Genomic DNA, 18,547 nt, shown 5'->3' on the forward strand with positions numbered 1-18,547 from the left:
CTCGGCCCCGGTGTCCACGCTCGATGGTCGCTCACTCCGTCACCGCTCCGCCGCTCGCAGCGACGTTGCCAACCGTCTCGCCATCGCGCTGCGCGACGCGTGCCGGGTGACGCGCTCGCTCGCCCGAAGAGGCAGCTCCCGGGCGCACGCGCGCGCCGTGCCTGCAGAAGCGTGCTCCCAACGAGGCAGGAGGGGCCAGCGCTTGGCGCCAGGCGTGTTTGTGGTGTCGTGTGTGCCGCGCTGCCACGCTGCGGCACCAGGCTGGGCGAAGCACGAATGGGGCGCGGCCTGTTGCTGCTCGCCTCGGGCTCGGCCGCTGCACGTTGCGCGTGGCCCGCCGGGCCGGCGGCGAAGGCGCCGAGGGAATCTCGCTAGTCGCGCGTGCCAGCAGAGCAAGAACGCGCACGTCAGCGACGCAACTCGGAGGCAGACGCAGCCGCAGAGCGCAGCGCATGCTGCACGAAGCTTCGCTGTGAAGGGCGGCGCCGCTGCACGATGCGCAGCTGGTGACAGCGTGCGAGCTCAAGCCGAGCAAGGCGTCGCTTCGCTTGCGCTCGCGGAGGCGAGTCCGGCGCGGTGCGTCAGCGGGAATGCGAAGAAGAGCCCGCCGCGTGTTCCGCCTCGAGCCTCGATGCTGCTATCCTCAGCGAGCAGGCGTGCTGGCGATCATGGATGCAGCACCCCAGCAGACTCGACGCTCCGACTGGCGGCGCAACCGGCTTCGGGCGCAAGTCCGTCTCTGCTTCGCCGGCCTCCGAAGCGAGGGGGCAGCGCGTGAGCGTGGTGGCGAGGCGGTACCCCCGGCCTCGTGCCCCGCCTCGCTTCTCGAAGCACCAAATGGCCGCCCTTGCCTTGCACCCTGCAGCTGCGTTCGCCGGCTGCACTGACTCAGCGCTGCGCGAGGAAGAACCCCGTCGCCGCGTCTCACCGCGCACATCGCGCGCCTCGGAGGCACCTACGCTGCGTCGCTCGGCGAGCTCGCCGCGCCGGATGGGCGAACCGGAGCGGCGCAGCGATAATGTCCGCGGCGAGGAGGAGGTGCAGCGGGCGGCGGGCTGATGCTGCGCTGCGCTGCTCGTCACCACGGCGTGTTCTGCGAACGGCCCCAGACAGCGCAGCGCACGCACGCCGATGCACGCTGCTGCAGCTGCATCGCCCGCATGCACCGAGCTGCACGTCTAGCGCGGGCGGGGTGCGCCCGTGGAGCCAAGGCCAGGGCGCTAGCGTGGAGGAGCGCCGCGTGCGGAAGGGTTGGTGGCGCCACGCGCCTGCGCTAGCGGAGTGGGCGGCTGAGGCTGGGCGCTGCTGCGTGCTGCGTCTGCGATGCTGGTGCGCTGGATGTGCTACGCCGCCAGCTGTCGTCTCACAGCTCCGTAGCTGCCGCCGCCGCCGAGACGACACCTCGCCTGCACTGCTCCCCGTCAGCCCACGCCTCGCTGCGGCGTCTCCGTCGCGGCGCCACGGCACGCCTGTGCCTGCGCTGGTGCGCCGCCGGCCTGCTCCATCTGGAGCGCCGCGGGCCATCCGCGCGCGCTATCGGCCCACAGTTGTCCGGCCCTCCGCCGGCGCGCCGTCCCTGGGGTGTGCTCCTGTGGCGCTCGTCATGGCGCCCCTGGCACGCCTGCCTGATACGGCGGGCGACGGCATGAGCGGTGCGCCTGCTCCGTCTGTTGTCGCACGACGTTGCTGGCACGCGGCCTGCCTATAAGAGGTGCCCCTCCGAGCTGCCTCGTCTCTCATTCCCACATCCTCTCTCTCCCACCCGCTCCTCTCCAACCCGGACCCACCTCCCACCCTCCGCCACTCGTTGCCCTCCATGGTCCGCATCTTCTCCTTCGCGGCCGTTGCCGTGCTCTTCGCCTCGTCGGCCGCCGCCGCCGCCACGGGCCGCGGCAAGTGCGGCACGACGCTCACGCTCCCCTCCGAGCTCGAGAGCAAGGCTGCCGAGGTCGTCAAGACGCACAAGCTCAAGATTGCCTCGATGCCCTCGGGCAGCCGCGCCGCCTCGCGCTCCGTGCCCGTCAACTGGCACGTCATCGACGACGGCAGCAAGGGCAAGCTCACGTCGGCGCAGATCGCCGAGCAGCTGCGCGTCCTGAACCTGTCGTACTCGAACGCCAGCATGCCCTTCACCTTCACCCTCGCCAAGACGACGCGTACGACGAACAGCGACTGGTTCTACAACGCCTTCGGCGGCACCTCGCAGGAGTCTGCCATGAAGAGCGCCCTCCGCTCGGGCGGCGCCGGCACGCTCAACCTGTACTCGGTCGACCTCTCGGCGCAGGGCCTGCTTGGGTGAGTCGCCGCGAACGCGTCCGACATCGCCGCCCTTCCTGACCCGTTTTTCCAGCTACGCCACGTTCCCCAGCTCCTACTCGAGCGCTCCCAGCAAGGATGGTGTGGTCTTTGAATACAGGTTCGGACGACCTTCTTGGGCTCCAGGACGATGCACGATGCTGACATACCGCACGCAGATCGATCCCGGGCGGCTCTCTCGCACCCTACAACCTCGGCGCGACGCTCACGCACGAGGTGGGCCACTGGGTCGGCCTCTACCACACGTTCCAGGGCGGCTGCAGCGGCAACGGCGATTTCGTTTCGGACACGCCTGCTGAGGCCTCGCCGGCGTCGGGCTGCCCCAAGGGCCGCGACACGTGCTCGGGCGGCGGCCTCGACCCCGTGAACAACTTCATGGACTACTGTGAGTATTTGCTCGGAGCAGAAGAGTGCAGCAGGGATGGCGGTAGACCGGGAGAGTGCGGCAGAGCCGGCGGCAGGCCGGCAAGCGGCTGCTCGCGGTCCAGGCCGGCCTCGACGCGTCCCTCACCTGTGCACCCCACTGACACGTCCTCCTTCAGCCGACGACGCTTGCATGTACGCCTTCAGCTCCGGACAGGCGACTCGCGCCGCTGCGCTCTGCAACCAGTACCGCGCATCGGTCTAAGAGACGGGCATCCATCGCTCCTCCTCGACTCCTCGCACCCCCCATCCGCCTCCCGCCGCCACGGCCGGTCGCAGGCTCCCTTCCTGATGATTGATAATGACAGCGCCATTCCTTGTGCCTCTGATTGAGCTATGAAGCGAACTGGAGTTACGCTGAGCGTCTGTATTCAACCAGAGGAAGAGGTTGTTATCGGGAAGGAACAGCGCAGAGGGCGAGATGGCAGACGGCGAGGAGGAGCAGCACGACACGGCGCGCAGCTCGGCGCACTCGCCGCGCCGCGCCGGACTTAAGCCGCGTGGAGGCATGACGGCACGCAGGCCGCGGCGCGACTGCCGGGCGCGTGCGCGGCACGAGAGCAGTGTGCTGCTGGCAGGCACCGGCTCCGGCAGCCGGCGGGCCCGACGTGGCTTGTGCCCTCGGCGCCGTGCCTGGCAGCGAGGAAGAGAACTCTTAACGGCGCGCTGCAGTGAGCATCCTTGACTTCCCGCACCCACATCCTCTCTATCCCACCTCACACATCATGTCACTGCCAACGTCGACCAAGGCCTGGGTGCTGACGCAGTACTGCACCGGCCCGCTCAGCGAGTCCGAGAACTTTGCGCTCCGCGAATTCCCCATTCCCGAGCTCAAGGACGGCGAGGTGCTCGTCAAGGTGCAGACCATCGGCCTCGAGCCCGCCATGCGGCCCTCGTACTCGCTCGAGAAGTCGTACCGCGAGCCCACGCCGCTCAACGTGAGTGGTCGCGTGTGTGCGGCAGCGGCACGGCGGCTGACTGTGCCGTAGACGCCGCTGTGGGCGTTTGGCGTCGGCGAGGTCGTGGCGAGCAAGTCGGACAAGCTCAAGACCGGCGCGTGAGTACTGCCAGACAGGGCCACGTAGGCACGCTCTGAGGCCTTTCCCGCAGCATCGCGTACGGCCTCTTCAGCATGAGCCAGTACCACGTCGCCGGGCCCGAGACGCCCTTCCTCATGCCCGTCGACCCGAAGATCGGCAAGCAGGTGCTCTCGCTCTTCGCGCCGCCCGGCCTCGCCGCGCACGTCGGGCTCTTCGAGATCGGTGAGCTCAAGAAGGGCGACACGGTGCTCGTCTCGGGCGCTGCCGGCGCCACGGGCTCCATCGTCATCCAGATCGCAAAGCGCGTCGGCGCAAAGAAGATCATCGGCATCGCGTCGAAGCGCAAGCTCGACGCCGTGCTTGCCGACGGCGCCGACGAGGCCGTCGCGTACGACGACGACGACTTTGAGGAGAAGCTGAAGAAGGCGACGGGCGAGGACGTGAACCTGTACTTCGAGGTGCGTGCGATGAGCTGCGCCTGACTGCCGCATGCACTGACACTGCTGCACAGAACGTCGGCGGCAAGGTGCTTGACGCTGCGCTCGGCTGCATGGCGGCGTACGGCCGCATCGCTGTGTGAGTCAGGCGTTGTGCTACACTACTGCAGCACACTGACACTCTGCTCAGCTGCGGCATGATCTCGCAGTACGACAGCATCGGCGGCGACCGCAACAGCTTCGAGGGCATCAAGAACAGTCAGTCGAGTGGTGGCCTGCATGCTGAGCTTCGCTGATGCCTCTGCTTTCAGTCCGCTACATCCTCACCCGCCGGATCAAGTGAGTGTCGCGCGCGCTCGCCGCACTGCACCCGCTTCTAACACCGCCGCTTTGCAGGATGCAGGGCTACATCTGCTCGCAGGTCAACGACGAGGCCGTGCCCAAGGCCATCAAGGACCTCGGCGCGTGGGCACACGACGGCTCCGTCAAGGCTGCGTAAGTGGAGCAAGGCTACTTACACGCCTCACACGCAAGCTGACCACGCCGCACAGCATCTACACGCACCCCGACAAGGGCGTCGAGCACTGCATCAAGGCATTCCAGGGCCTGCTGACCGGTGGTGCGTGCCTCAGACTGCACTCATCGCTGCTGCCTGTGCTGACCCTCATTCTGCAGCCAACACCGGCAAGATGACCGTCGACTTCTGACTCGCACAAAACTACGGCGCTGCTTGCCTCTAGCGAATGAAACGATGCTCATACTGCAGAAGCTGCGTGACTGATGGATATTATGTCCTGCTACCTCCGGCTCTTCTTGCCGCCGCCGCGTCCGCCCCGGCCGCCGCCACCGCCTCGCCGTGCGCCGCCGCCGCGCGAGGCACCGCCGCCGGGCACGCCAGCCTCGACGACATCGTCGTCGCGGTCCATGTCGTCCTTGTCTCCTCTGCGCTTGCGCTTGCCCGCGCCACCAGCGCCGCCCTTCCACTCCTTCATCTCGCGCACCGCCTCGCGGCTCGCCTGGCCCACGCGCTCCGCCAGCATCATGACGGTCTCCTTCTCGCAGCCCGGAAATTCGCTGAGCTTCTCGCCGATGACGGCCTCGATGCGCTGCAGCAGCTCGACGTCGTACTGCGTCACGAGCGTCACACTCTTGCCGCTGCGGCCAGCACGCGCCGTGCGGCCGACGCGGTGGATATAGTCCTTGGAGTGCGTCGGGATGTCGTAGTTGACGACGAGGTCGACGGCGGGAATGTCGAGACCACGCGAGGCCACGTCCGTCGCGACCAGAATGCTGCGGCCGCCGGCCTTGAACTTGTTGAGCGCACCCAGACGTGCCGTCTGCGAGAGCTGGCCGTGCAGCGGAATGGCTGGGAAGCCGAGCATGCGAAGCAGCACCGAGAGGCGCTGCGCATCATGCACCGTGCGTGTGAAGATGAGCGCCGACTGGCCGACCTGCTCATTGGCAAGATGCACGAGGTACGTGTCCTTGTGCGCGAACGGCATGAAGAGGTAGTGCTGCGAGAGTGTCGAGACTGTTTGATACCTGCGAGAGCGTCAGCCTGGCGCTCAGCGCTCCGCCACAGCACATGCCGCGACTCACTTGGTGCCGACCTCGACGCGCACCGGATTCTTTAGACTGGCACGCTGCAGCTTCGCCACCTTCGTCGTCATCGTGGCGCTGAAGAGCATGGTGCGCCGCTCGCGCGGGATGGCCTGCAGCAGCTTGTCGATCACCGGGCCGAAGTCCATGTCGAGCAGCCGATCTGCCTCGTCCATCACCTGCAGGGCACGTCAGTGCTGCAGCTCGCGAGCAGCGCATCAGCTGACACTCACCAGGTACTTGAGGTTGCGCAGGCTGAAGCCCTTCGTGTTCTCCAGGTGGTCCTGCAGCCGGCCAGGCGTGGCGACGACGATGTGCGGGCGCTTCGAGAGGGCGATGCTCTGTGTCATCATGTCCATGCCGCCGACGATGGTGGCGCAGCGCACGCCAATGACGCTGCCGAGTGCCTCGATCTGCTGTGCGATCTGGTACGCCAGCTCGCGCGTCGGCGCAAGGATTGCGGCGAACAGCGGCTGCGGGTCGTCCCACAGCGCGTGCAGGATGGGGATGCTGAACGCCGCCGTCTTGCCCGAGCCCGTCTGAGCCAGGCCGATGACGTCGCACCCCGCCAGCGCCTCGGGGATGGCTTGCGCCTGGATGGGCGTGGGCGCCTTGAAGTTCATCGTCGCGGCCGCCTCGCAGATGGAAGGGTGCACGCCGAGCTCGGCGAACGAGGGCACGCGCTCATCGGCGGCGGCAGCCTCGAGGCGCGACGACGAGGCGACGGGCTCGGGCGACGCCGAGCCGGAGGAAGAGGCGGCGGACGAGGCCGACGTGGCAGACTCTGAGTCGGACATGGTGAGGTGAGGATGGGTGAGGGCAGGAAGGAGCGCTGCCAGCCCGGGTGGAGAAGGCGCGCCGCTGCCACAAATTTCGTCGGCCGAGCAGCTCCGCGGAAGTCAGGCACGGGCTCAGCCGGGCTGCTCCCACGCTGTGCTGCCTCCATGCTCCTCGCCGACGCGATGTGGCCGGCTCCACATCCTCGTCTCCTCACCGCAACGTCCCCCCACCTCGCTGGTCACTCTTGTCTCACGCTGCGCCATGCTGCACGCTACCGCCAAGCAGCTGCGCATGTCGCTCGCGCGCGGCGTGCGGCAGACGGCGGCAGCGCATGCCCGGCCTCGCGCCGTGCCGCTCCTCGCTGCCTTGCCTGCTCGCGCTGCCTCTTCATCGGCAGCAGCCGCTTCAGCGCGCGTCGCAGCCGAACCTCTGCTGCGGCAGCCACGACCTCCCATGAGCACTCCTCAGCGCCGCACTTTGGCTCAGCATGCGCCGGCACCAGTGCCCACGGCCAGCGCTGGTGCGGCTGCGTCGCTGCCAGTAGCACTGCGCACTCGCAATCTTCTCGCCCAAACGGCACAGCTGCTCGACGACCGGTGGGCATCACGCTGTCTCGCCGCATCGGACAGGCTGCTGCCTCAGCATCTCGCTTCCGAGCAGGGTCGCAGAGCCAGAGTTGCTGGTGAGGACCTAGTCGTCCGGCAATGCGGCTGGGCGACGGCAGGCTTCAGGCACGCATAGTCGGCCGAGCTCGCTCCGGCTTCGCGGGCTCCAGCTGAGCTCTCTCTGTCTCGCAGTCATCGGCGCATCATCTTCTGGCACCGCCGAGCTCGTGACTGCGCTGCTGGACGACCCGCTCTCGACGCAGTCGCACCGGCTCTCTCTCACTGCACCCACGTCTGGTGATGCAGAGCTCGGCGAGGTACTTGACCCGCTGCGGGCACTGCGCGAGCGGCATACTCGGCGGCTCGGCATGGAGGAAGGCGCTCTGCGGCTTTTGTGAGTCATGCTGTGCAGCGCTGTCCTGCGTCGACGCTCATGCCGGTCGAACAGGTACGGCGAGCAGCCAGGCCTGACGCAGCGAGTGGACGAGGTGACGCTGCCGCTCGACTGGCTGCGGACGGCCAATGTCGAGCTCGTCGAGGTGCTCGGTGAGCCAGGGTCGCTGCAGTGCCGCAGCCTTGCAGCGCTCACGCAGTCTCCGTCTCAGACCCACGCTCCGACGAGGCCATGCTCGACCTGCTGTACTCTTGCGACGCGCTCGTCTTCACCATCTCGGCCTCCGAGCTCTCGCGGAGCGCCACGCTAGGCCCCCGCGCCGCAGAGGCCGATCCGACGCTCTCGCTGCTCTCTCACTTTGCCTCAAAGCCCGGCACACGGCTGGCCGTCAATCACGATGGCGTGCCGCCGGCGGCCGGCACGCCGCCAGCACAGGCGTGGGACGTGATGCTTGACTCCGCTGTCGGCCAGGAGGCCGGCCATGCGCTGCGCAGACACGCTGCCGAGCCGGTGCAGCACGTCAATGCTGCATTGGCCGCGCGTGCCAACGACGCGCTGCGACGAGCACTCGAGACTCAAGCTGGCGCGGCAACGAGCGGCAGCGGCGATGCACTCGAGCTGTGGGAGACGTTCCGCAGCTTCTCGTCTGCAGCACGGCTGCAGCCTTTGCACAGCCTTCTCATCTCGCCGCCGGTCCTGCCTGCGTTCCAGCAGGCCGGAGACGACGCACGAGAGGCGCTGCTGCTTCAGACAGCCGGTGTCGTCTCGCAGCACGCCATCGACGAAGCGGCCGCTGTGCTGTACGAGGCACGGGAGGAAGTGCGTCGTGCCGAAGGCTTGGCGACTGTCCTGCATGGCGACGCCGACGCCAGCATCGCCAGTCTGCGCGAGGCCATCCTTGCGGCACCGGCGGCGGGCGAGGGCGACGACAGCAGCATGATCAGCAGCGCAACCAAGGTCCATCTGCGTGCCGGTGACCGCAGCCACGCCGCGCTCGGTGTGCTCTCCGACTCGGGTGCGGAGCTGGAGCAGACCTTCTCGCGGCGACTGCCGTGGTGGAAGCTCGGCTGGAAGGTGGACGATGTGCGCGCAGAGGTCGAGGCCGGCGTGATGCGCAGCTTCGCAAAGGATCTCGAGGAGAAGCTCATTTTCGAGGCCGGCCGTCTTCTCAGCGTCGCCGAAGCACAATCGCGGAAGACGTTCGAGTCTCTCGACACGCTCACCCAGCCCCTCTCGTCGCGGTCGAAGGGCAAGACCGAGGATCGAGGTGCTCGCACCAACTCTGTCTTCGCATCGGCAGTGCTGCGGAACACCGTCAGCCAGCACACGCTTGCCAGCGCTCGTACGGCTCTCAAGCCACGGGCGCTGGCCGAGCCCATCTCTGCCCGCCGCGCGCAGCTCTTCGCACCTGGCGGGCCGGTCGACGTTCTCGTCGCTCGGGCGCAAGCACTCGTCGTCTCGACGTACCTCAGCGCGGCAATTGTGATCGGCGCCAGCGTCGCCTCCGCGCACGCCACGAGCCCGGTGCTCGCACGCACGCCGCTCGGCCAAGCGCTCCCTGACGTGCTCTCGAGCTTTGCGCTCACGTCAAGCACGGCCACGGGCGTGGCGGCGCTCGGCTGCCTGCTGCTGGCATGGCGGCTGCAGGGTCGCTGGGGCAAGGCGAAGCGCAAGTTCTGGCAGGACTGGGACCGTCTCGCTCAGGGCCTGGATGCCGACCTCGAGGTGTGTCGCGAACACTCGCTGCCCATCACTCTCGCTGACATCTCGCTTCACTGTGCGCACAGGCCAAGGTCGAAGATATGCTCCGGGCTCATGTCTTTGCGCAGCCACTGTCGGCCGCAGAGGCATTGCGCAAGCTCGCAGCACAGCGCTCGACGGAGCTTGAGGCTCACGCAAGCGCGCTCCGCCACACAGCTGCCGAGGCACGAGCCCTGCAGCCGGTCGCTGCTCTCACTGCGGAGTTGTCTGCTCCTGCTGATGCAGCAGACGCCTCAGGGCCCCGGCAATCTCGCTCGCAGCCGGCGATATGAGCGGGCTCGGCGGCAATGCACCACATACAAACGCGTTCTTGCGTGCGGCTAGGCGTAGAATTACAGTGACAGACGCGGTTGACCCCGAGAGAAGATGTGGCGAGACAGGCGCGAGGTCGCTCAGATCTTCTTTGGCCGCCGCTTGACCTGTGCGCGGTAGGATGTCAGCAAGCGGCGGAGGAGCATGCCCTACGGCGACGCACCTCTTCGTCCGTGCACGAGTGCAGGAAGATCTTGTTGGTGTTGGAGCCGCTCGGCGGAGCAAAGGAGTGGCCCTTGTGCCAGTCGTAGCTCACTGCGAGACTCGTCAGCATGTGCGTGAGGCCGGCGAGTCGCAGCTTGCGACGCACCAGCATATGCGAAGATCGAGCCCGTGCGGTTGAAGGCCGACGCTGCGATCGGCGAGCCCTTGCTGTCGAAAGCTGCAGAGGCAAGGGCGTGTCAGAACGGAACAGGCCGGCGAGCACAGCGGCACACACTCTTCAGGCGCGTCTTCGAGTCCTTGTCCCAGAAGTTGATCGAGCCGTCCGAGCCGACGGTCGAGAAGGTGCCCTGCACCGGGTGGAAGGAGATGTCGTTGACGCAGAAGAGCTGCTGCGGCTCGCGGCTCGCGGCTGGCGGATCCTTGCGGTGGCACTTGAACGAGAAGTTGAGGCTGCGGCATAGAGTGTGAGAGACGGCACAGGACTGAACAGAGGGCAGACGCACTTCTTGTTCTCGTCGCGGATGTACTGGATCGCAACGCGGCCCTCGACGCTGCCGATGGCGAAGCCGGGCGGCGGTGTCGGCTGTCCTGGCTCTGGTTGCCGCTGGAACAGGGAGATGACGCGGGTCTGGTACTTGAGCGGGCTGTCCATGGTCTGCAGCACGAGAAGGTCAGCGTTGCCTCAACATCAAGAGACGCCTTGCGACGCACGATGATCGGCACGCCTGGGTTCTGCTGCAGGTCAAAGATCTGGATCTTGCGCTCGGCAGTGCCCACGACGAGGTAGGGCCAGACGCAGTCCATCGTGTAGCAGCGCTCCGCCAGCTGCGCAGTCGAGACTGGATTCGGCTGCCGCATGTCCCAGTACTTGAAGGAACCAGCGTCAGCGCCAGACGTGCCGGATGAAAGTGCTCAGACTCACCTTGACCGTCTTGTCCCAGCTGCCCGTCGCCAGAATGCCCGCGCCCTGGTCCACCCACCGCACGCTCTTGATGGGAGCGTCGTGTGCGGCCACCTGCTGGGCCTGGCCCGACTGCACGTCGTACAGCCGTGCAGCCTTGTCTGCGCCCGCCGAGATGATCTTCGAGCCATCCTTGCTCCACACTACGTCCAGCACCGGCGCCTCGTGCTGGTACATGGCCTTCGGAGCTGTGCTCCCGTTCGGCTCGACGCCATAGACCCGCACCTGCGAGGCAGTCAGCACTGGCAGGAGTGAAGCGCACGGCACTGCGACGCACCGCGTTGTCCCACGAAGAGGCAGCCAGGAAATCAGCAGCGCTGGAGAAGGCGAGAGCCGAGATGCCATCCGGCGGCGGCTGCGAGACCTCAACGTCGCCGCTCGGCGCGGCAGCAGCGGTGTTGCCGAGCGTCTGCTGCGGCGCGCCGAACGAGGTGGAGTTGCCGAAGAGAGCCATGATGAAGCTGCGCGACAGCACAACCAGGTCAGCGCTGCATCAGGTAGCCGACCGTCGCCTCGGAAGTGCAGCCCAGCGGTCCGTCAGACCTCGAGCCGCCACGCTCGTATCAGTGCGGAGAGCAGGGAAGCTACGCTGATCGCTGGCGCGGCGCATGTGTACAGCCCGCCTTCCTTAGGGCCAGCCGCCGGCCATTTTGTTCGTATACTCACCGAGCAGCTGTGCCTAATCAGCCGCACGACGCGAGCCAGAGCAGGCGGAAGTGCCAGAACACTGCTGCAAGCACCAGAAGTCGGTACGGATGAGCGGCAAGAAGCGTGCAGGGCTGCAGTGTGCTGCGAGGTCGGAGATATGGCGGTGGTGGGAGTGGAGAAGAATGCGAGGTGCGGCCGTGCAGCAGCAGGTCGTACGTCGTGCGGCAGCAGCTGGCGCGACGCGCACGTGACGCCGCCCCGCCGCTGCCTTGTCCAAGTCCCGGGCCTCCACCGCGCGCTGAGCTGCGCACGGGCACGAGCGGCCTCCGACACATCCCTCATCGCCCTTCCACCACCACGTCCTCAGCCCCAACATGTCACTACTGCAGCCTCTACGTGCAGTGCGAGCACCGGCGCCGCTGCGCAGCTCGCTCCGCCAGTACGCCACCGCTGCGCCGCGAGCCGGGCCGGCGCCACGCCGCCTGCCGCCGCCCGTGCGGAGACGCAACGTCGGCGTGCCCGTCACGCTTGCCATCCTGACAGTCGGCGGCGCCGCTGCCTTCTTCCTCTCGCCGTCCGCACATGCAGATGCTGCAGTGGCCGTGCCTCTGTCAGCAACGGCGGCCGCAGCCCTGCAGCCTCCCGTCTTGCCCGCCACGACGCGCCGCGAGCCTGCGACTGGCACCGAGCTGCCGCTCACCCTCACGCTCGACGCGCTGCCACGCACTCGCCTGCATCTCGTCGGTCTCGGAGCACGAAGCGTATCATTTCTATCGATCCGCGTCTACGTGGCCGGCGTCTACATCGAGGAGCGGGCGCTGCCGCTGGTGGCGAAGCTGACGCGCGACGGGCGGAGCACGGAGGATGTCGCACGCGAGGTGCTGCGTGCTGGACATGCTTGCGTTGTCCGCATCGGTGCGTTGCGTTGCTCCTTGTCTGCCTCGTATCTACTGATGCAGTACGCCACTTGCAGTTCCCGTGCGCAGCACCGACATGTCACACCTGCGCGACGGCTTCCTGCGCTCCCTCTCTGCCCGTGCAAAGTCGGCGCGTGCAGCGCATGCCCTGACCGAGGCCGACGAGCTGTCGCTCGAGGCCCAGCTCGAGGCACTGCGAGCCGTCTTCCCGAAGCATGCGGTACCGAAGGGCGACGCACTCGACCTCGTCTTCGCCAACAAGACGCTCGACGTGCGCTGGCACGAGGAGCGCCTCGGCCGCGTGCGAGGCCCGCGAGGCGAGAAGTGGACGGGCATCGCCGAGCTGCTGCTGGCATACGTCGCTGACAAGAGCGAGATCTCTAGGCCGGTGAGTGCCGCCTGCCCGCGCCGTGGACCTGGTGCTTTCTGACTCGGCCGTTTCAGATTAAGGACAGCGTCGTCGAGGGCTTTGCGCACATCGCAAAGACCGGCGCGGCTGCGACGGCCTAAGGTTGGGCACACAATCACTATACCTGAGCTCGGGCGGGCGAGATGATGACAATGCGAGCATGCTGTAATACACGTGTGATGGCGGCTCGAGACTGAAGCTGCGCCGGTCGGTTCGACAAGGGCGAAGGCTGATGACGTTGGATGGTGTCGAGCAAACGTCGACACGAGAGGGTGAGAAAGAGCAACAGCGGAGCTCACAGCTCGCTGCGGAGCAGGACCTTGTCTGCGAGAGCGGTCGTGTTAGCCGTCGGGAGCGGACAGCAGCGAGGGCAGCTTTCCGGACTCACAGCAGTCCTCATCGTACGCCTTGTCGCCGCGGATGAAGAAGTTGGGGCTCTCGAACGGCCGGCGGCAGGCCTCGCACACGAAGCAGTGCGGGTGCCACTTGCCGCGCAGCGCCGAGATGATGTCGCCGTCGGCGATGGGCTGCCGGCAGCCTTTGCAGCGCGGCTTGTGCAGGTTGATGTGGCACTGCTCGGGCGGTCAGCACAGGCCAGAAGACGTCTGGCAGCGAGCCGGCGCACCTTCTCGCAGTAAGGGTAGCCCTTCCAGACGACGAACTCGCGTCCGCCAGCGCGTATGTTGCCTTCTTCGTCCACGCCCAGGCCGTTTGGGTCCGCGCCTGCGACGCTGCCGGCAGCTTTCGGATCGAGGAACGGGTCGCCGCAGTTTGCGCAGAAGAAGTGCAGGTCGTGATAGCTGCGCTCGGCGCTAGCATTCGGGTCGTCTGTCGCGCCCACGAGCTGCGGGTCGCTGATGGTGATGAAGCGCTCGTCCACGATGGGCGTGCGGCAGTGGAAGCAGCGGCGACTGAACAGCTCGTGGTAGTCGAAGTGGCAGAAGGCCTTGCCCTCGTGCTCGTAGAAGGCCACGTGCTCGAGCGGCTCAGAGCAATGCGAGCAGGCAAAGCAGGCCGGGTGGAAGCGCTGGCCCATGGCCGAGACGACGCGCCCGCCGATCCACTTGCCACACGTGCCGCAGCCATAGCCGGACCCGAGCGTCGGTGCCGACGCCGCATCGGAGCCGTTGATGCCGCCCGTGCCACGCACAGTGGAGGCAGGCGATGCCGACGGCGACACACGCTGCGGCGAGGCCAGTGGACCAGAGTGCGAGATGCTGATGCTCGGCTTGATCGCGCTGACGGCCTCGTCGTCCTCGTCGTCGACGCCTGCGATTGAGATCGACGGTCCAGACACAGCGATGGACGGCGCACCATCGGAGTGCTGTCCGACCGCGATAGAAGGCGCAGGTGGGCTCGGTTGCACAGAGATGCTCTGCGGCGCGTCGGCCACGACAGAGATGCTGGGCATGGCGCGAGAGGGCTGGCCAACGACGATCGTAGGACCACGAGCCGGCGAAGTCGGCGGATCGTCAACAAAGCTGATCGTGGGCATCGGCGGCTTGGTGTCTGGAGGCGGGCTGTGGATGACTGGAATGCTGGCAGGGCTCGCGAGCACAACAGATGCCGGCCTTGGCGTCGCACGTGCAGACGGAGTCGGGGTGACGTTGCTCGGACCGGGCGTGCTCGCTCGACGCTCGCGACCCGACACGAGGTCATCGCGTGGGCCTCGCGATGAGGGTCGTGGTGGCGGCGGCATGGGCACTTGCACCTGTGCGCTGCCACTCGCACCCGCAGACCCAGACGGCGACATGCCAATCTGTGCAAAGTCACGCGTGACGCTGTCGATCGAGTCGACAGAGCCGCTCGTGCTCGGCACGCTCTGGATGCTCGGCGACGGAGGCACACTGCCGCGTGGCGGAAAGTACTGCTGCGTGGAGGGAGACGACGGAACGCTGCTGGAACTGGGCGACATGCTGTTCTGCGCTGCGATGCGGCCGAGCGTGCCAGTGCCTCGCCGAGGAGGACCGCGAGCCATGAGCGCATCGGCAGCCATGCGCAGACTGTCGGCACGATTGATCGACTGCGCTGGAAGCACACCGGACGGAGGAGGCATGACGGGCGATGCACCAGGCGGCGGCTGCGGCAGAGTCCGACGCACCGACGGCGCACTCGTCAGGCCGCCGCCTGCAGGCGATGGCAGCGAGGGAGAGCGTGCTGGCGGAGGCATGGGCGCGCCGCCGGGCTGCGGCAGTGGCCGGCCGCCTGGGACAGGAGAAGCACCTGGTGGTGCGGGCTGTGCGTACACGTGCGGCGGAGCGGCGCCTGTGTATGGCGCATGACCAGGACTTGGCAGCGGCGGCTGCTGCCACGGTGCCGGAGCGTAGGTGACCGGAGAGGACGGGTACGAGGAGTGCGGTGGTGCATACGCTGCGTGAGCCGGCGGAGCTGCATAGTAGGGAGCTTGTGGCGGCGTTGCGGCGCCCGGCCAGGGAGCACCTGCAGGCGGAGCGCCATGCTGGTACTGCTGCGGCGGCGGATGTCCATGCCAGCCATGCACGGCAGGCTGCTGGCCGTGCGGCGGCTGGTAGTGCTGCTGCTGCGCCAGATGCGCCATCTGCTGCGGATCGTGGTACGACGGCTGCGGCACGTGCGGCTGCGCATAGGCGGGATGCTGATGCTGCGGCGCATACCCGTACTGAGCCGGAGGCGGCGCAGCCTGCACGTGCGACGGACCAGGCGAGTCGTACGGCGACGTCTGCCACGGCTGCGGCGGTGGATGTGCGGCGACGCCGCCGTAGTAGCCGTGCGGGCTCGCGGACGGCACAGCGGGGCTGCTGTCGTAGCGCGCACGCGGCTGCTCGCCCGGCGCAGGCGAGGCCGAGTGCGGCGAGTAGTGCGCTGGTGGCGCCGCGTACGGAGCGGCTGTGGTCGCGGAGCTGGCGCCGCTCTCGGCCCGGCTGCGCTGGGCAGCGCGCTCGCGCGACATGGCGTTGCGGCTGACGGGCCGCTCGGGCACGTCGGCGGCCGAGGAGAGGCGTCGCTCCGGCGCAGTGCGGCTGGCCGGGCGTTCGGGCGCGGGGCTGAAGCTCGAGGGCGGCAGCTCGCCGCCGCGTGTGGCCGCGTCGAACTCGATGGACTGCGAGCGGCCCGGCGGGATGAGGGGCGAGGAGGGGCGCGACGAGGAGGCCATGCGCGAGCGCGGCCGGGGCGGCGGCAGCTCGGGAGCGTGCGCCGCCCAGGCAGCGGCCATGTCGGGCGGCTGCGGCGAGCGAGAGCGCGACATGGGGCCGGGGAGAGCGTGGAGAGGGTGATGTGGGCGGAGCGCAGGCCTCGCGTGGTCGCGCTGCTTGCGTCCTCTGGCTGCGTCCAACATGTACGCGCCGCTCCGCCTCGGCGTTAGCGTGGCGCCGCGACGTGCCGGCGTGTGGTGCGTCTCGGTCCCATGCCCAGCTGCCTTCACATCAGCGCTGCCCAGCTTCTCTCGTCATGATGAGGAGCATAATCTGCAGCAAAAAATATGCGTGTAATCACGACTTCGGGCCATGGTGCTCGAGGAGCGACAGAGAAGGCGTGGCGGCCGTGGGAACAACGCGAGGCTCAGTCACGTGCTGCCCGGCCGCGGGCGAGCACAGGCACCTTTCGCGCCGGCGGCCGAGCTTCGCGTGCGTCCGCACCACCACCTCTCTCCACCCTCCACCTCGCCGGCCCACCATGCGCTACTACGAGCAGGCGCTGCCCGATGCCGAGGAGATCGTCATGTGCCAGGTGCGGCAGATTGCCGAGATGGGCGCCTACGTCAAGCTGCTCGAGTACGACGGCGCCGAGGGCATGATCCTCCTCTCCGAGCTCTCGCGCCGCCGCATTCGCTCCATCCAGAAGCTCATCCGTGTGGGCCGCAACGAGGTCGTCGTTGTGCTGCGTGTGGACAAGGACAAGGGTGAGTCTGGCAGGCGAGGCGCCGGGCGTCGTGTTGGCGGCGGCAGTGAAAGGCTGGAGGCGATGGGCGGCATGCAGCTCGGGCGGTGGGAAGGGCCAATGGGTGGCGGCCGGCTGCTGTCGGAACGAAGATCTGGGCTGAGGAGGGACTTTGCTGCGCGGCGAAGTGTCAGTATGGAATGCCCGTCGTCGTTGCCATGCCTGCCGTGTAGATGGCTGTCAAGCGCGCACGATGGGGCCACATAGGCGCTGGTGTGAGAGGGGCGAGCAAGCTGCTGCGCGCAGCGAGGCAAGCTGGCTAGCTACATGGCTCTGGTCAGGCTGTAGAGCCCATCTCGGCGAGAGGCCGAGCAGCTAGTCCTCGCATTGTCCTCGCTGTGCGGCGCTCTCATCTGCTGCTTTGCGGAGCCAGGGCAGCCCGCTGACGCTCGGAGCACAGGCTACATCGACCTGTCGAAGCGGCGTGTGTCGCCGGAGGACGTGATCAAGTGCGAGGAGCGCTACAGCAAGGCCAAGGCCGTGCACAGCATCCTGTCGCACGTCGCCGGCAAGCTCAACCGGCCACTGGAGGAGCTGTATGAGGCGATCAGCTGGCCGCTCGACCGCAAGTACGGGCACGCCTACGATGCCTTCAAGATTGCCGTGACGTGAGTCTGCGAGCTGCTGACGCTGCTGTCCGCATGCTGATAGCTTGCGCAGCGAGTCGGAGAGCGTCTTTGCTGGCCTGACGATGGACGAGGACGTGCAGCGCGAGCTGCAGGCCAACATCGCACGCCGGCTCACGCCGCAGCCGGTCAAGATCCGTGCCGACGTCGAGGTGACGTGCTACAACGCCGCCGGCATCGACGCCATCCGTGCTGCGCTGCAGGCTGCCGAGGACATTCAGACCGAGGAGATTCCGATCAAGGTCAAGCTCGTCGCGCCGCCGCTGTACGTGCTGATCACAAATTCGACCGACAAGGTCGGCGGCATCGAGCTGCTCGAGCAGGCCCTCGTGCGCATCGACGAGTCGATCAAAAAGGCGGGCGGCAACCTGACCGTCAAGATGAAGGTGAGTGGCGCTGAGCACCTGCGACTGCTCGGCTGCAGCTCACACGCCGCACGTCTCTCAGCCAAAGGCGGTGTCCGAGTCCGAGGACCAGGAGCTGGAGCAGCTCATGGCACGCGTGGAGAAGGAGAACGCGCAGGTCGAGGGCGACGAGTGAGCTACTGACGTGCGCCCGCTCGCAAGACATCTGCTGACGTCGTCTCTCTCTCTCTCTCTCTCGCAGCGACTCGGAGGAGGAGTAGAGACGCAGCTAGGCAGCTGGCATCGGTGCGCGGCCGTCGCTGATTGGCGAATGCCTTGTTGGGCACTTCAGAAATGCGATCGCTGCACTCCGACTGACCACCGTCAGCACACACGAGTCGCTAAGATGGATGCATTTCGCGGCTTCGCGGAAGAGGGGAGGGGAGACTCGAGACTGGACGGGTACGGGAACAGAGAACGGACCGAAGATTAGAGGATCGGGGAGCGAGGATGAGACTCGGGTTACCACAGAGCAGTGAACCATGGTACACTAGTTGAACTAATCCGGACTGTCGTACGGCGCCGGAGCGGAAGGCCGCGGCGGCGTCGACGGCGGCGGAGACCACGCCTGCTGCTGGTACTGCTGCTCCTGCTGCTGCGGCGGCGTACGCCGTTTGAAGTGATACGGCTGCTGCGGCGGCGGCGACGACCATGCCGACTGCCGTGGCTGCTGCTGCTGCACGCCGAAGCCGAAGTAGCGCTGCTGCTGCGGCTGCTGCTGCTGCTGCTGCTGTCCATAAGGAGCGGCCCAGGGCTGCTGCTGCTGCTGCGGCGGCGGCGGCGGCGGAGCGAAGTTGTGCTGTCCATACGGAGCGGCCCAGGGCTGCTGCTG

General features: G+C 67.4%; 9 protein-coding genes across 9 annotated transcripts; 5 read left to right on the top strand and 4 right to left on the bottom strand.

Moving 5' to 3' along the window:
* The first annotated feature begins 1,574 nt into the window (after positions 1-1,574).
* FA09DRAFT_327780 (metalloprotease) lies at positions 1,575-3,053 on the top strand. The gene is made up of 4 exons (XM_025741523.1): positions 1,575-2,295; positions 2,351-2,416; positions 2,475-2,701; positions 2,859-3,053. Exons 1-4 carry the CDS (start codon positions 1,817-1,819, stop codon positions 2,942-2,944), a joined length of 858 nt encoding a protein of 285 aa, XP_025600602.1. The 5' UTR covers positions 1,575-1,816; the 3' UTR covers positions 2,945-3,053.
* Positions 3,054-3,464: 411 nt separating this feature from the next.
* FA09DRAFT_358424 (NAD(P)-binding protein) lies at positions 3,465-4,923 on the top strand (the record flags this gene model as incomplete). The annotated part of the gene is made up of 9 exons (XM_025744956.1): positions 3,465-3,677; positions 3,729-3,796; positions 3,850-4,237; positions 4,291-4,355; positions 4,407-4,474; positions 4,528-4,555; positions 4,613-4,711; positions 4,768-4,835; positions 4,892-4,923. 9 exons carry the CDS (start codon positions 3,465-3,467, stop codon positions 4,921-4,923), a joined length of 1,029 nt encoding a protein of 342 aa, XP_025600603.1.
* A 90-nt stretch (positions 4,924-5,013) lies between these two features.
* Positions 5,014-6,629, bottom strand: FA09DRAFT_358425 (DEAD-domain-containing protein; the record flags this gene model as incomplete). The annotated part of the gene is made up of 3 exons (XM_025744957.1): positions 6,049-6,629; positions 5,816-5,994; positions 5,014-5,758 (listed from the first exon to the last, which is right to left on the bottom strand). Exons 1-3 carry the CDS (start codon positions 6,610-6,612, stop codon positions 5,014-5,016), a joined length of 1,488 nt encoding a protein of 495 aa, XP_025600604.1. The 5' UTR covers positions 6,613-6,629.
* Positions 6,630-6,803: 174 nt separating this feature from the next.
* Positions 6,804-9,669, top strand: FA09DRAFT_327781 (hypothetical protein). The gene is made up of 5 exons (XM_025741524.1): positions 6,804-7,277; positions 7,393-7,594; positions 7,649-7,746; positions 7,806-9,319; positions 9,382-9,669. The coding sequence occupies exons 1-5, from the start codon at positions 6,857-6,859 to the stop codon at positions 9,625-9,627; spliced, it is 2,481 nt and encodes an 826-aa protein (XP_025600605.1). The 5' UTR covers positions 6,804-6,856; the 3' UTR covers positions 9,628-9,669.
* Positions 9,670-9,747: 78 nt separating this feature from the next.
* FA09DRAFT_333317 (WD40 repeat-like protein) lies at positions 9,748-11,247 on the bottom strand (the record flags this gene model as incomplete). Its single annotated transcript, XM_025743683.1, has 8 exons — positions 9,748-9,774; positions 9,831-9,922; positions 9,978-10,049; positions 10,107-10,282; positions 10,336-10,487; positions 10,544-10,699; positions 10,755-11,018; positions 11,071-11,247. The coding sequence occupies 8 exons, from the start codon at positions 11,245-11,247 to the stop codon at positions 9,748-9,750; spliced, it is 1,116 nt and encodes a 371-aa protein (XP_025600606.1).
* A 545-nt stretch (positions 11,248-11,792) lies between these two features.
* Positions 11,793-12,933, top strand: FA09DRAFT_327783 (hypothetical protein). The gene is made up of 3 exons (XM_025741525.1): positions 11,793-12,356; positions 12,415-12,746; positions 12,803-12,933. Exons 1-3 carry the CDS (start codon positions 11,816-11,818, stop codon positions 12,866-12,868), a joined length of 939 nt encoding a protein of 312 aa, XP_025600607.1. The 5' UTR covers positions 11,793-11,815; the 3' UTR covers positions 12,869-12,933.
* Positions 12,739-15,960, bottom strand: FA09DRAFT_345028 (hypothetical protein; the record flags this gene model as incomplete). Its single annotated transcript, XM_025744669.1, has 3 exons — positions 12,739-13,091; positions 13,156-13,339; positions 13,393-15,960. 3 exons carry the CDS (start codon positions 15,958-15,960, stop codon positions 13,063-13,065), a joined length of 2,781 nt encoding a protein of 926 aa, XP_025600608.1. The 3' UTR covers positions 12,739-13,062.
* Positions 15,961-16,385: 425 nt separating this feature from the next.
* Positions 16,386-18,166, top strand: FA09DRAFT_327785 (putative SUI2-translation initiation factor eIF-2 alpha chain). The gene is made up of 5 exons (XM_025741526.1): positions 16,386-16,647; positions 17,086-17,293; positions 17,346-17,697; positions 17,759-17,847; positions 17,918-18,166. Exons 1-5 carry the CDS (start codon positions 16,422-16,424, stop codon positions 17,934-17,936), a joined length of 894 nt encoding a protein of 297 aa, XP_025600609.1. The 5' UTR covers positions 16,386-16,421; the 3' UTR covers positions 17,937-18,166.
* Positions 18,167-18,214: 48 nt separating this feature from the next.
* Positions 18,215-18,538, bottom strand: FA09DRAFT_336479 (hypothetical protein; the record flags this gene model as incomplete). Its single annotated transcript, XM_025743889.1, has 1 exon — positions 18,215-18,538. A coding segment is annotated over one exon (324 nt), but the record flags the coding sequence as incomplete, so codon positions are not given.
* Between the last annotated feature and the right edge of the window lie 9 nt (positions 18,539-18,547).

The sequence above is a fragment of the Tilletiopsis washingtonensis genome (assembly GCF_003144115.1).
Source record: "Tilletiopsis washingtonensis strain MCA 4186 unplaced genomic scaffold FA09scaffold_3, whole genome shotgun sequence".
Lineage (NCBI taxonomy): Eukaryota > Fungi > Basidiomycota > Exobasidiomycetes > Entylomatales > Tilletiopsis > Tilletiopsis washingtonensis.